Source organism: Coptis chinensis, chromosome 7 (assembly GCF_015680905.1).
Source record: "Coptis chinensis isolate HL-2020 chromosome 7, ASM1568090v1, whole genome shotgun sequence".
In the NCBI taxonomy this organism is placed as follows: Eukaryota; Viridiplantae; Streptophyta; class Magnoliopsida; order Ranunculales; family Ranunculaceae; genus Coptis; species Coptis chinensis.
The window spans coordinates 28,157,824-28,173,152 of NC_141462.1; the positions used below are offsets into that span (position 1 = coordinate 28,157,824).

The 15,329-nt window shown below is 38.7% G+C and overlaps 1 protein-coding gene and 1 long non-coding RNA gene across 3 annotated transcripts; both read left to right on the forward strand.

The window, feature by feature from the left end:
• The first annotated feature begins 6,616 nt into the window (after window positions 1-6,616).
• LOC147486941 (zinc finger BED domain-containing protein RICESLEEPER 2-like) lies at window positions 6,617-7,899 on the forward strand. Its single transcript, XM_086573893.1, has 3 exons — window positions 6,617-7,180; window positions 7,229-7,837; window positions 7,894-7,899. The coding sequence occupies exons 1-3, from the start codon at window positions 6,617-6,619 to the stop codon at window positions 7,897-7,899; spliced, it is 1,179 nt and encodes a 392-aa protein (XP_086430019.1).
• Window positions 7,900-7,915: 16 nt separating this feature from the next.
• Window positions 7,916-8,873, forward strand: LOC147486942 (uncharacterized). 2 transcript variants are annotated; one of them, XR_015202455.1, is made up of 4 exons: window positions 7,916-8,287; window positions 8,378-8,427; window positions 8,502-8,563; window positions 8,666-8,873. It is a non-coding gene; the product is annotated as an uncharacterized LOC147486942 (long non-coding RNA). The 2 variants fall into 2 exon arrangements; XR_015202454.1 differs by having other exon boundaries at window positions 8,378-8,873.
• The last annotated feature ends 6,456 nt before the right edge of the window (window positions 8,874-15,329 follow it).

Consider the following 15,329-nt stretch of genomic DNA (forward strand, 5'->3'; position numbering starts at 1 on the left):
ATATATATTAGAAAGTAGACCCGTGCATACGCACCGGCTATTTTAAAATTTTGATTAACAATCATAACTATACATATATAAATTTTCTAACAAATCGTGATTCCTATTTTTGTCGTTAACTCGTTTTAATTTCCTAACAAATTGGTTTAATTAAGTTTTAAAAACCCATTTTTAATTGGGAGAGAGATCCCGTTTTAATTTAAAAGTGTGATTCCCCATTTCTAATAGGAGAATGATTCCCATTTTAATTAGAAGTGTTAGATTTTTCTTTTTCTATAGGGGAGGAATTTCCATTATAATAGGAGAAATATTCCCGTTTTAATTAGAAGTGCTAAAATTTCTCTTTTCAATAGGAGGAATTCCCGTTTTAATAGAAGTGCTAAGATTCTCGTTTTAATAGAAATTGATGACGTGGAATTTCAAGAGAGCTAGAAAAATATCCCTTGTGGGTGCTTTAATATTAATACTAGAAAGTAGATCCGTGCATACTAGGGGTGGGCAATAGGCCGGGTCGGGCTAGCCCGGCCCTAAACATTTAAAGTCTTTCAGTTATTAGGGCCGGGCCAACCTGGCCCTAATGTCCCCATAGGGCCGGGTCATAAGTCTAAATTTCAAGCCCTGACCTTACCCTAAGCCCTCTTTAACAGTTTAGGGCCGGGCCTATATATTTTCTTCTTTTTACTGCATCAGTTTTAAAACTCATTTTTATTACAAAAAAATTTCAAAGATTTGCAAACTCAAAGTCCCACCACTTTGAAATTTAAATAACAACCAATCTAGTAATAATTATTGATAAGTCCAACAATTTAAAATGCATATCCACAATCTAATAAACTGAAGTACATAGAGACTCATATTTATATTTCAAAATTACAGTTAAAATGCACAAGACACATTTTGGAATGAGCTTTCACTGACATAAATCCGTTATTTCTTGTACTCAAATCTCACCAAAATTACATTTAACATTGAAGAACACAAAGACAAATAAGAGTATGGAATGAATTTTTACTGACATCAACCTATTTTTCATTAGGCTAGTGCCCAGTGCTCATTATTGTTCTTGGTGACTAGGTTAGATGGGGAGTTGTGAGGTGTACGTGAGTTGTGAGATAGAAACAATTAGGTTTACAAGTTTTTATGATATAAGACAAGTTATTAGAAGTACCCATACGGTAAATGATAAATTACAAAGGACAGTGTTATTTTAATTGAAAATATGTAACAAGGAGTTGGATAGTTTTAGTTGTGTATTTTATAGTGAAATTATAACTAGGGCTTGGTTAGGGTCGGGCTTATGTTTCAGAACCTTAACCCTGACCCTGCCTTAGAAGGCATTAGGGCCGGGTCGGCCCTGCCCTAAACTCTGTGAGGGCTTAGGGTCGAGTCGGTCAGGGCCGGGTTAGGGTCATTAGGGCCAAATTCCCACCCCTAGTGCATACGCACCGACTCTTTTAAAAATTTGCTCAATAATCATAACAAATCGTGATTCCTGTTTTCATCGCTAATCTGTTTTAATTTCCTAACAAATTGTTTTAATCAAGTCTTAAAACCCGTTTTAATTTCTTAACAAATTGTTTTAATTAAGTTTTAAAAACCCGTGTTTTTTAATTGGGGGAGGAATCCCATTTTAATTTGGAAATAAAGAGTTTTTATGCAACTATTTGAGTTTTGGTTTTAAAATAGAAGGAGATTCTCGTTTGAAGTTGGATTCTAAAAGGAAAAGAGTTTCCGTTTTAAGTTAACTATTAAGTTGATGACCTAGAATTTTAATAGAACTCGAAAAATACCCTTTGTGGGAGCTTTAATATTAAGATACTAGAATTTAACCCGTGGCTACGCTACTTGAGTCATAATTAAATGAATACACGTAAATTTAACTGTTACAGTAGAATTATCATTTTTTTTTTTTTGACATTTAAATTGAACTTGGTAGTGTCATTGTGATACCCTTAACTGAATATGCCTTAGAAAATCATCTTAGCCGAGTATATATATTGAGAACAATTTGTTCATCCAGAAGCGGAGTGTACATAGACAACTTTAACTGTTCATTTATTGTGTAATCCATATTCAATTTATACACATTTCTCAAATGGTAGGAGAAGCTATAGAGGTATTTAAACAATGAAACAATTATATAATTTAATATGTGAAATAACTATACCTGTTTGCCTGAAAAAAAAAATAGGAGTTTGCATGAAAAAAAAGGGTTTTGGAGGTTTTTAGTCGGGTTTTGGAGGTTTAATATAATTTGGATGTTTTTATCTATTTTAGAATATTAGGTAAATAGGACTCTTCAAGCAGACACTTTAGTATTAGGTAAATAGGTTTTGGAGATTTTTGTCTATTTTAGAATATTAGGTAAATAGGACTCTTTAAGCACTCTTTAGTATTAGGTAAATAGAACTCTTCAAGTATTAGCACAGATCCCGAGAAAATCAGGACCACCACTTAAGCCTTTATAACTTTGCTTAAAAACTGAACTATTTTGTATTATAGATAGATATAAAGATAATTTACATAGGGATCAACTAGTTTAGTGCGTGAGCTGTGTTTAGAAGCCCTCGATTAAAATTACGGTTCCTAATTTTTTCGAAAGAAGATTTTACATAATAAGAAGTAAAGGTTGAAATTGGAGGGTAGTGGGAACTGGTAAATGGTGTGAACGGGAGCTGCGGATATATATGTGATGGGGGGTTGTTGGTTTTGGGAGTTTGGTGAAGTAATAGAGTGCACGAAGAAATGAAGGTGGCAGTAGGTAGAGAGCTTTGTGTTTTCAACACTTAGGGCGTTGAAGAAAGCTACTGCTGTCTTAATAATGACGTAATAATCACTTCGAAGTGACCTATATGGCTACATGCTCCGTTGCTTATAATTGGATGAAAATTAGGATGTAGGCGTGCACCATACTTACCAACTACCAATTCCAAATTTCCTGCTTTAAGCCTCTAACTAGTAACTACCACACTTCCTGTTAGGGCCTCTGAATTCGTCTGGCCGTTTTCGGTTGTATTTTTTTTTTCTTCTGAATAATGTACATGTCCAAACATTTGTCTCAATCAAAGAAGTCACCCTCAGGTGTTATTCTATGATCAGTTGATCACCCTTCCTATTTTTTTTTTTTTTCCTAAAAGCTAAGCAAGAATGAAATTACAATTCGGACTTCGGAGTAAGTTTAGAAATTTGAAAGCAGTAGCAGATAAAATCAAATTGGTACAGTCTATTATGGGCCTCCAAGCCCAATATCAAAGGAATATGATCTTTCCTACAGATGTGTCATGTGGATAACTTGTGTGGCGTCTCCCTCAAGAATTACACAAGTCCATTACGTCTGTTCTAACTTTTTTTTTTATAGAAATATTTGTTAGAAAAATAGATTTGTAATATGAATGAGTAATTTGTCTCCCAAGTTACCCCACTTGAGATGAAATGAGTTTTTCTTGAAACAATACGTAAAGTGAGAAAAATCTTTCCAAAAGGATGCAGTTGTTCTAAACAGTGCATTATGCCGAAAAGGTATGACCTTTCGAAATGTGTACTGGTTCGAAACAGTGTATCATGCCGAAAAGGTGTGACCTTTCGAAATAGGCACTAGTTAGAAACAATGTTTTATACCGAAATGGTGTCTTTTTGAAACATGTGACTTTTCAAAGAGTTGCTTATTTTTTCCCAAGAGTCACTGTGTTGTTTCGAAGAGGCACCACTCACCTATAAATAGTGGATGAATTTGGAGAGAAAGACACACCAGATCACACAGAGTTCTGATCTATCTCTTTTTCTCTCTGTTCTTAGTCAAATACTATGTTGTGTTCGCTGATTCTATAGAATTGAAGTGCTAGCTTTATATAGAAGGAAATCCGTTCTATCTTGGGAGATAGTTTCACATCAACCTTCAAGCACTGTGAGGGGGAAAATATGTCTTAAGAATATAGTGTATCTACACTAGACTTGGATTTAATTAAGAAGTGCAAGACAGTTACAAGACAAAAGTTTTGTATAGTTTGGTAATTGATAAAGAGTAAGTACAATTAAATTGTATATTCCTAACAATATTTAGAGGGTTAAAGCAGACCACACCGGTTACCGAAGGACCCTAGCCCGAAGACTCATTAACCCCGGAGGCAGTGGCGGAGCCAGAAATTGTCTCCACAGGGGCCTAGTGCTTAGTACACTGTAGAACCTAAACAAGTACTTTTTTTTTTTACACTATGGAACAATATACACTGATCCATGAGAAGGCATGGTAAGCAAAATAGGTATGCATCTGATAAGGCAAACAAGTAGCACTGTGGGCTAGCTTAAACAAGTACTACTACTTTTTTTTTGTCACATGTTCAGGAGGGCCTACGCCCTACCTGGCCTCCACATAGCTCCGCCATTGCCCGGAGGGACACTAGTCCGAAAGTTTACATTGCCCGAAGACTCATCAACCCCCCGAATGGAACCTAGCCCGAAGTCCCTTGCCGATGCGCCATTTTGAGTAGACCCAACCGCCTCCACCTTGCTAACTTAAGTGAATGCAACACATAATATGAAGACTAGATGGGTTTGGCAAACCAGGATGGCAAGATCAAGTGATCAACGTATCAAAATAGGTGTATCTCTAGTAATGACATTGTTGCTAGAAGATAGGGTGGATTTTTGGGGCCTTTAGGTCGCCGCATCATGACGTAGGGGCGTAAACTCTCTTTTAAAAGAGCTTTACAGAAATGCTAGAGAAATTAGGTGGTGTCTAGTCTGCTTATGCACTGGTTGTGCCGTGTAAGTGTAAGTGAGATTCTCTCTCACACTTGTATTTTTTTGCAACCAATGAATAAAATTTACTTACAAAAAAATAGACAATTTGCGAGAAGCTATGAATAATATACTTCACCAACATGTCTATGATATACTTGTGATATTCAAGGTTATGACTTACTTTGTTAAAGCCATGATAAGGATTGGTACATGCAGTGGCGGAGCCAGGGGGGTCCTAGGGTACACCCTGGCCCCCCTCAAATTTCCTTAACAAAATATATATACTTCACTACAAACCTTTGCTTGGTCAGTGACAAAAAAGAAAGACCAACATCTCTTTTAGTGATGTAAGAAAACATGTTTAAAAAAAAAAAAAAAAAAAACAAGAGCTAGTGAATGAGGGAGAGTTAAGTTGGCAGACCTGAACCGGACCGTGCCTCATTTTCCCAGTGAGGAAGATGATGACGTCATCTTTCTTTTAAATCAAGTCTTAAGTTGGGCAGCTCATGTCTTACGCCCATATATATCAAGTCTTAAGCCCATACAATTGTTAAAAAAGTTCATAAACCCTACTCGAATGTAATTCCTTTTGGCCCACATAGCATTAAATCATATTCGGGCCTTATTTCATTTTGACCGATCACACTCAAGCATACTAACTATCCAACCCATATACTAGAGTAATAATAAAAATAAAAATAAAAGCCAACAAGGAAAAAAAAATAAAAGGAAAAGATCTTCTTTACAATTATTAATGATATTTGTTACTGCCGGACCCCAATTTGTGTTGGGCGGACTCCCACAAAAAAAACGATTATTACAAGTGTGCCATTAGTTTCAAAAATTCAAAAAAAAAAAACAATTATTACAAGTATGTCATTGATTCCCAAAAAATTGAATTCGAAACCCCAAACTTAAACGACCCGGCTAGGTCGTTTGGACGAAGTCCCAAACGACTTGGCCACACTGTTTGGGACTTAGTCCAAACGACCCGGCCATAGGGGTGGAATTTGAGCGAGTAGCTCGGGTTCGGCTCGGGCTCAGCTCAGGCTTGGCTCGTTTAACTATGTGAGCCGAGTTCAAGCTCCATTTAAGACTCGGCTCGTTTAACTATTTGAGCCGAGGCGAGCCTGAGTAGCTCACGAGCCAGCTCAATAAATTAGTTGTGATACATTTTGCACAAGCCCACTCAAAGTAGTCCATTACCCAAGAGTCTAAGTCCGAGACCCAAGATATAAAATGGCAGTTTCTTTTTTCTAGGTTTCCAACTTCCATTGTCTCAGCCTCCATAACCTTTTCATCTTTTTCCCACTCACGTACTAAGACACTAACACTAGTACCAAGTCAGGTACTTTTCTAGTTTCTTACTCAAATTACTAAGCCATCTTCCTTCGTTACTCATTTTACATTTTTTTCCTTTTTAGATCCTTATTTAATTTTAAAAAGTATTGTTATGAATCATTTTTATTTCTTGTTCTTTAACTGATTTTTGTTACTATTACTTCACATAGCCTATTGATTTAAATGTTTGTTGCATACAATTTTTTTGGTCGGCATGTCTCATTTACAACCTCAGTTTGTACCCGACATAGATGGGTCGAATATCACATTACCCCTCCAGGTCGAAAATATCCAAAGTGAAGTGATGAAGTTCCAAATATAGGTAAAACCAAAGAAGAGGCCCAGACCTAAGGCGTCAAAAACTTGGACTGAATTTACTGTGGTGCTTGAAAAAAATGGCGAAGTAAAGGGTGCTCAATGTAATCACTGCAAGCAACCATTTTCTTATAAGAAAGGAGGGGCAACAAGTCATCTTACAAGGCATTTGGGTACATGCATTCCTCATGGTGCTGCTAAGAATGTCAAAGGCAAAGGTATGAAACAAGGTTTGTTGGCATTTGAATTTGGTGAAGGTAATTTAACTGCATATAGGTATGATAAGGATAAAGTAAAAGATATATTAGCAAAGGCTATTATTGCACATGAGTACCCTTTCATGATGGTTGAACATGAACTGTTTGTGTTGTTTTGTAAAGCTCTAAACCCTCGTTTTGATCCAGTATTTCGAAAACCCATTAGAGACTATTGCTTGAAAGTTTATGAAGTTGAAAAAGAAAAATTAAGATCGACATTTGCGAGTATTGGAAAGATAGGTCTAACGTCAGATTTATGGACCTCAAACCAGACTGTAGGTTATATGTGCCTTACAGGTCACTTTGTAGACTCCGAGTGGAAGCTCCAAAAGCGTGTGTTGAACTTTTGTTGCTTACCACCTCCCCACACTGGAGTTAACATAGCTTATGGCATTTTCAGTTGTCTTAGTGAATGGGGGATTGAAGATAAAGTGTCCTCTATTACACTTGACAATGCCTCAGCAAATGATGCAGCGGTCACTTGCTTGAAAGAGAGTTTTGGGGATAGACTTTACTTTGGTGGTAAGGTATTTCATGTTAGGTGTTGCGCACACATTCTTAATCTTATGGTACAGGATGGGCTGAAACAGATTAAAAAAGTTGTAGAAAATATTCGTGAAACTGTGAAGTACGTCACAATGACCCCTTCACGTCTTCACAAATTTGATGAAAATGTGAAACAACTAAAGTTGCCAAGCAGCCAAGGGTTGACTCTTGATGTACCCACGAGATGGAACTCAACTTATTATATGTTGAGGAGTGCACTTATATTCAAGGATGTCTTTCCAAGGTACAAGGAAAGAGATCCTCATTACGATTACTTACCATCCGAGGAAGAATGGAAAAGAGCTTCAGATGTGTGTCAGTTTTTGGAGATATTTGATGATGCGACACTTGCATTTTCGGGACAATGTTATCCAACATCAAATCTGTTTTTTCCTGAAATTTGGAAAGTTAGGGAAATTTTGGATGTAATGTCTTTAGATTCTAGAGAATGGATGATATGTATGGTAGCTGCCATGAAAGAGAAATTTGACAAATATTGGAAAGAGTGTAGCTTATTGATGGCTATAGGTACTGCTTTGGATCCATGGAACAAACTTAAGTATATTGAATATGTTTTTAAGAAAATTTATCTTGAACAAGAAGCCAAGGATGAACTTGAAGTTGTTCGGAAAGCATTAGTAGCTCTTTATGAGGATTATGTCTCTAAAGAAGTAAGTATAACAAACAATGTTAGCAGTGAGAGTGGTGTTGGAGGCAGCAGGTCAAGTGGAAAAGCGAAGTCGAGAGATGAGTTTGAAATGTGGGCCACATAAAATAATAGCACTCAATCTTTACTTAAATCTGAGATAGATGTGTATTTAGATGAAGGCATTTATGTTGGTGATGATGGGCAGCATATTGATATTTTGGATTGGTGGAAAGCAAACACTTTAAAGTTTCGTATCCTTTCGAAGATGGCTCGTGACATTCTTTCGATCCCCGTGACTTTAGTTGCTTCTGAGAGTGCTTTTAGTGCAGCAAAAAGAGTCATTGATGATCATCGAAGCTCATTAAATGAGGACACAATAGAAGGTTTGATTTGTACTGGAGATTGGTTGTGCACTGAATTTGGGATTGGTAAATCAAATGTAAGTTCATTTTATTTGTTCAAGTTTACCATTATTAATATTTCTTTACGCATATATAAATGTGTTTATATAGTGTTGTGTTCTTTATAGGGTTAGATGTAATTTTCTTCCTGTTCATCATGTTCTTTTTCCTTGATATGGTAAGGTCTTATAGAATTTTCAATGTTGTTTTTTTTAATTTCGATTTTGGTGCTAACTTATATCTTCACTGAAGTTGTTTTGGAGATTTTTGGTTGTGTTAGCATGAAAAACTTTCTGAACTTTTGGCCTGTTAAGGTACATTTCATTTCTTTCTACTTCTTTCTTTTTTCTTCTTCTTCTTCTTCAGTTTTCCACTTCCTTTTCTTCTCCTCTCCTACTTCTCTACCTTTTTTTTAGGTGTAAGACCGCACTGCCGCAGAGGACTAAAGCTTGAGATGTTCAAAATGTATTCAAGCAGAATGAAGTAGATCAAATGGTTTAAATGTGTCCAGTGTGGTTGTTGATAACAAATAACTTCTTATTTTGTAGTATGTACTGGACGATGCAGTTGTATGTAACCACCTTTTTGATATGTTTGGAATGAAATTTGAACCTTAATTTGTTCTATTTTAATTCGAACCTGGCATTCAATTGTAAAACAATTGCAGTTTTAAGATGAAGTATTGAAGTGATGAGATGACATGTCGGGTTCAAATTTAGTATACTAAACTGCAGTTTTACAATTTGCAGTTTTAATGTGTGTCGGCCGGCTCATATACTAAAGGAGCTTGTAAAACTAAAACATGCTAGGTTCAAATTTAGTATACTAAATTTAGTTTTACAATTTGCAGTTTTAAATGTGTCCAGCCGCAGCTTTCTCATTTTTGGTTTATCCTGCACTAATCCTCACTTATGGAGGTCAAGGTGCTTTTCTGATAAAGAATCCAGATAAACTAAGTACCACGTTTTACAGTTCTGTGCCTACTCATACTAAATGAGCTTGTAAAACTAAAACATGCCAGTTTCAAATTTAGTATACTAAATTTAGTTTTACAATTTGCAGTTTTAAATGTGTCCAGCCGCTCATATACTAAATGAGCTTTCCAAGCTCAAGCTCGGCTTGGGCTCGTTTGGGTAACTGAGCTTATTGAGCTTGAGCTGAGATTTTCCTATACCCACTAAGCCGAGCTCAAGCTCAATTTGAAGCTCGAAACTTAACATGAGCCGAGCTTGACCCTTCACTAAAATTTACCGAGCCGAACCCGAGCTCACCAATACTCGGCTCAATTAGCTCAAATTCCACCCCTACCCGGCCACACCGGTCAAGAGCCCAAAAAACAGAACTTTGAATTTTTTTTCAAAATTCAAATCCCAAACGACAGGACCACACCGTCTGGACTAAGTCCAAAATGATGTGGCCATGTCGTTTGGGATTTGGACTTATAAAAAAATGGCCACACCGTTTGGACTTAGAAAAATCCCCAACGATATGGCCACACCGTTTGGACTAAGTCTCCAACGATATGGTCACACCGTTTGGACTTAGTTCAAAACGATGTGGGCATGTGGCCATGTCGTTTGGGATTTGAACTTTGAAAAAAATTCAAAGTTCTGTTTTTTGTGCTCTTGACCTGTGTGGCCGGGTCGTTTGGAATAAGTCCCAAACGGTGTGGCCAAGTCGTTTGGGACTTAGTCCAAACAACTTAGCCAGGTCGTTTAAGTTTGGGGTTTCGAATTCAATTTTTTGGGGACCAATGGCATACTTGTAATAATTGTTTTTTTTTTAGATTTTTTGAAACCAATGACATACTTGTAATAATTGTTGTTTTTTTGGGAGTCCGCCCAACACAAATTGGGGTCCGGCAGTAATAGGACCCTTATTAATTACTCTACTTAAAGATATCTCGTGGACTCATTTTACTATGGAGGAGCATGAAGAGCGTATACGTATTGTATTGAGATATTGCTAGACCAGAAATTGTACGCTAAGTTCAGCTCACGCTTTAAGATTTGTAGGAATGACGCAGAAATAAAGTAAAATCTATTTGTTGTCGATTTGGATTCTATAAAAAAAAAAATCGGAGCGTGACAATTACTCATAGGAAGTACAGTAGATGCGAGTTTTGATCTAATACTTCCAAATTTAAAATTTTGTTACCTAAGCTATAATATGATTTTGTAATTGATAACATACACTACAAAAAAATTGTTGTTTGTATAACAGTATTAAAAAAACAAATAAAAAAATAAAATAAAACGATAGACTCACAAATATTAAACTTAAGAGAAAAACAAAAAAAAAACGCATATACGTTTTAATTGAATTTGCGCTGAAAAATTTGTAGTACTAATCGGCTCACCCTGGAATAAATTCCTGGCTCCGCCACTGGGTACATGAAAGTTTTTCTTGCAATTGAGGATATAAGTATATACACTACCTAAATTATGGGGTGGATCAATGACGTACATAAATCACTAGCATGTTCTGTGTTTTGGTTAACTCCATTGATATGTAAGGGTATTCTTTAGAAAAAGACGTGGCTGAAAAAAATGAAAAGAAAAACGTGCATGTGCTAATTAGTAAATTTGGGAAAATTGTTGGGTGATTGTGAGGGAGTAATAATATCACACACTTGTCCAACACACACATAACTACCAACCGACCTTGTATTCTCGTCCTCATAGCTCACTTCATAATGACTCAAATCAGGTAAGCAACATATTCAATTCACACCTAGAGCGACCACACCACCAACTGATCTCACCCAGTCGTACTGGGAGCTCACTTCAAAGTGACTCGAGTCGAGTGGGCGATCACGTTGAGCAACGACCTGCATAGCGCTCACTCCTCTCGTTCCGCAATAGTTTGTAACGTATGTCTTTATTACAACCATCAAGACCAGATCTTCAGGCACGCTTCATGATAAATATCCATAACTCACCATCAAGGCTGGATCTGACCTGACGGGAATGCAAAAGGCGCGGGCACCTTGCCTATATAAAGAGGATGAGAAACTACGTCTGACCTGATTCAAGTCTCCCTCTAGAAGAGAGAACTTGATATGTAGGTAGTTCGTACAAACAAACTCGGTCAAACCCAATCAATCAACCCATCTCCCTCGAATTGCCTACATCAGTAAGGTTAACCAAATATAACATTTACATTGGCGCCGTCTGTGGCTCGATTTCTTGAGTTCATAACCCTTCAAACAGAAAAACCTTCAAACAAGTCTCAAGCCCACGAAGCATGGACAGCCAACAAGAACAAATGAAGAGCATGGACGAACAACATCACCCTCTTACGATAGGAAAATGCCGCACTAAAAAGCCAGGTAGCAGCCCAGAACCCCAATGGAGTCACCGCTGAGGACGGTATTAACGAAGTGAACCAACAAATCAACGAGCTGTCCCAGCGAATTGACCAGAGTACTGTGAAGAAGGACGCCACTCAGATCGTCCAGAAGATGCTGAAAACTTATCGAACATCACTATTCACACCGGAGGTACTCAGTAAACCCTCCTCGCACGATTTCATTCAGCCACGCTTTGCGATGTATGATGGTAGTACGAGTCCTGGTCAACACGTAGCTCGCAACATCCAGAGCCTCGCACTCTATAGTGCACAAGAGTTCGACTACTTGCAATGCCGCTTGTTTCCTACAAGTCTGAAAGAAGGAACTCTTGACTGGTTCTACTCACTGGAACCAAACTCCATCGATAGCTTCGAGAAGCTAACCGACCAGTTCGCTAATCATTACGTCCACAACAGACGTAAGAAAACCGACGTTGACTCACTCTTCATGCTGTCTCAGAAGAAGACGAGTCAATCCGCTCCTTCTTAGGGCGATTCAAGACAAACTTGCTGTTTATAGAAAGTAACCTCCAAGAGTCCTTTGCAACCTTACCATTTACCAAGGCAATCTGGAAAAACACCTGGTTATACAGGTCGCTCATGAAGGAGCGTCCTAAAAAACTGGAAGACTTGTACACTTGCGTGTACAAATATATAAAGCTACAAGAAGCTTTAGATCACGAAGTTGAACAAAAGGAAGTCGCAGCAATCTCAGGATTTGCCCGCCCTAAAAAAGCGACCTGGACCACAAGGACGAAGTCGGTACCGGACGATATGGCTGCGAAGTTCAAGTTGTCGACAAGATCTCCAAGCTACATACTTGAGAAAATAAAAACATCGGCCTATTACCGACCTAAGATAAAACGGCCAGAAGACACACCAGGAAAGCCATATTGTGCTTTCCACAAAGCAAAGTGTCATGAGACCAACGAATGTCGTAGACTCAAGCACTACCTCCAATACCTCATTGAGGCAGGCCATATCAAGCATTATACTGATATAGCCAATGGTGACCTGCGCCACAAGCTCATGGCTCGTAGAGAGTGAAGCCGAACTCCTCCACGCAACCACAACCAAGATCACTCCCGCGCTTGAGGACACTCTATGGACCGATCTCGTCATGATCGTCGCCAACATTTATCTGACAGAGATAGCAATAGAATGATCAACATGATCACCTTCTAGGATGACTCTGTCATGTCCACAAGGGAGAAAAGGAGACAGGTAGGCGCCCTCCAAGAAGTCTACCAGTTCTCCTCACAAGTGCCTCCTACCCCACACGCAATTGCCCGCAACTCAGGAGACATCACTTTCACTGAGGCTGACCTCAACAAGGTGTGCCTCCCGCATAACGACACTCTGGTCGTCCATGTCAAAATTAGTGACTAGACAGTAAAGCACATCCTGATCGACCCAGGCAGCTCATGCGATATTTTGTTATACCAGGCTGTCAAAGAGATGAACCTGCCCAAGTCGGTTATGATTGATCCAATAGCCCCCCTCTATGGCTTCAACGGATCTCGAGCTGACCCAATTAGAGACATAATTCTACTTATCTTAGTCGGATCTCGCGAAGATAAAGTCAGCATCAACATGCGCTTCAACGTTCTGGATGTCAACTTGTCCTATACTGCTATTTTAGGATGTTGGTGGATTCACAAGATGCAAGTAGTGCCATCAACACTCCATCAGGTTTTATGCTTCCCTGGCCCATAGGCATGATAGAGCTCAGAAGCAACCAACTCGATGCTCACAATTATAACCAGGTCCTCTTAGTCAACAAGCTTGCTGGGGCTTCCCTAAAAAACAAGGGAGAGATCGCCAAAACTAAGCTGGCAGAAGACTTCATCTCTAAGGTCAACACCCTGACCAAGACCCCATGAAGTGAATTGGAAAAGAATAACATTCAGGGCTCAGTAAAAAATGCCCCTTTAGAAGCTCAGACCCCAGAGGTCGCCACACCCCTTCCGGTCAAGGAGACACCACAAAAGACCAAGACCCCAGAGGTTGCTCAACCCACTGAGGCGGATGCTCAGACCGAAGCTGAAGGAAAAGCTCAACCTAGGAACTGAGGATGACCCCAAGTTCGTTTATGTAGGAGCTAACCTTGATCTTACTCTCAAGGCACAACTTGTAAGCTTTTTATCATTAAATAATAAAGATGTTTTTGCTTGGTTGTACATCGATGTTCCTAGAATGGATCCCAATATTGCATGCCATAAATTAAATGTTAATGTAAATGCTAAACCAGTTCGCCAACGACCTTGAATGTTATCCCTTAGATTTCAAAAAGCAATCAATGAAGAAGTAAAAAATCTCAAAAAAGTTGGCTTAATTAGGAAGATCGATTACCCTGAATAGGTCGCTAACATAGTAGCAGTCCCAAAAAAGAATGACACAGTTTGCCTTTGCGTGGACTTTACCAACCAAAATCTAGAAACTCCTAAGGATAGCTTCCCCTTACCAAGAATCGACTGACTTGAGGACCAGACCTGTGGCCATGAGCTCTTGTCATTCATGGATACCTACATTGGCTACAACCAAATCCCACTAGCAGAAGAAGACCAAGAGAAAACCTCATTCGTGACAGAGCAAGGAATTTACTTTTACAATGTCCTCCTGTTCGGCCTCAAGAATGCTGGAGCGGCTACCAGTGACTCGTCACCGATATGTTCCAAGACATGTTAGGTGACACCATGGAAGTCTACATAGACGATATGGTCGTCAAAAGCAAGAAAGCTGGAGATTACTTAGATCATCTCACACAAGCGTTCTCCAGACTTCGGTGAACTCAAATGAAACTTAACCCTAAGAAATGCCTCTTTGGAGCGTCCTCTGCGAAGTTTATGGGGTATCAGGTCTCACAACGTGGGATAGAAGCAAACCCAGATCAGATTCAAGCGTTCTTGGACATCCCCGACCTAAAAATAAAGAAGCAGATACAGAAACTGTCAGGAATGGTGGAAGCTCTAAACCAATTCATATCGAGAGCATCAGACAAATGCCGACCTTCCCTACAAATTCTCAAGAAGGGCGAACAGTTCTCATGGAACGAGCAATACTACCAAGCGTTCTTTACTCTCAAGTAGGGCAGGGATCGGGTTGGGTTCGGGTCAGATATGGCTATATCCGAATCCGAATCCAAATCCAAATAATTTCACAGTATCCGAACCCGAACCCAATTATATCTGAAATTTAATATTCGAACCCGACTAACCCGATCGGATAACACTAAAAATTAAAAAAAAAAAACCCAAAAATTATATCAGAATCCGAACCCGAACCCGACATACCCGAATTCGAATCCAACCCAAATACATAAACAGATATGAAAATCAACCCGAACCTGATGTATTCGGTAATCAGGTCGGGTCGGATTCAGGTCTACCCGACCCGATTCCCTACCCTACTCTCAAGTTCTATTTGACAACACCAGATGTGCTGGCAAAACCGATTTATGGTGAAACGCTGGGGCTGTACTTAGTTGTGTCTGACTTCGCTATTAGGTCAGTTATCTTCAAAGAGGAACAGAACGCAGAGAAACCACTACTACAGAATGACACTTATACCACTGTTTTTAAGTGTGATATAAATATATTTACCACTGTTATACAACCGTGACAATAGGTGGTGTGGTATATAATAATAGCAAAACTGTGGTATATATGTTTAACGAATACCACGGTTTTTCAAAGAACCGTGGTTTGTATGCCCATTATATACCACGAT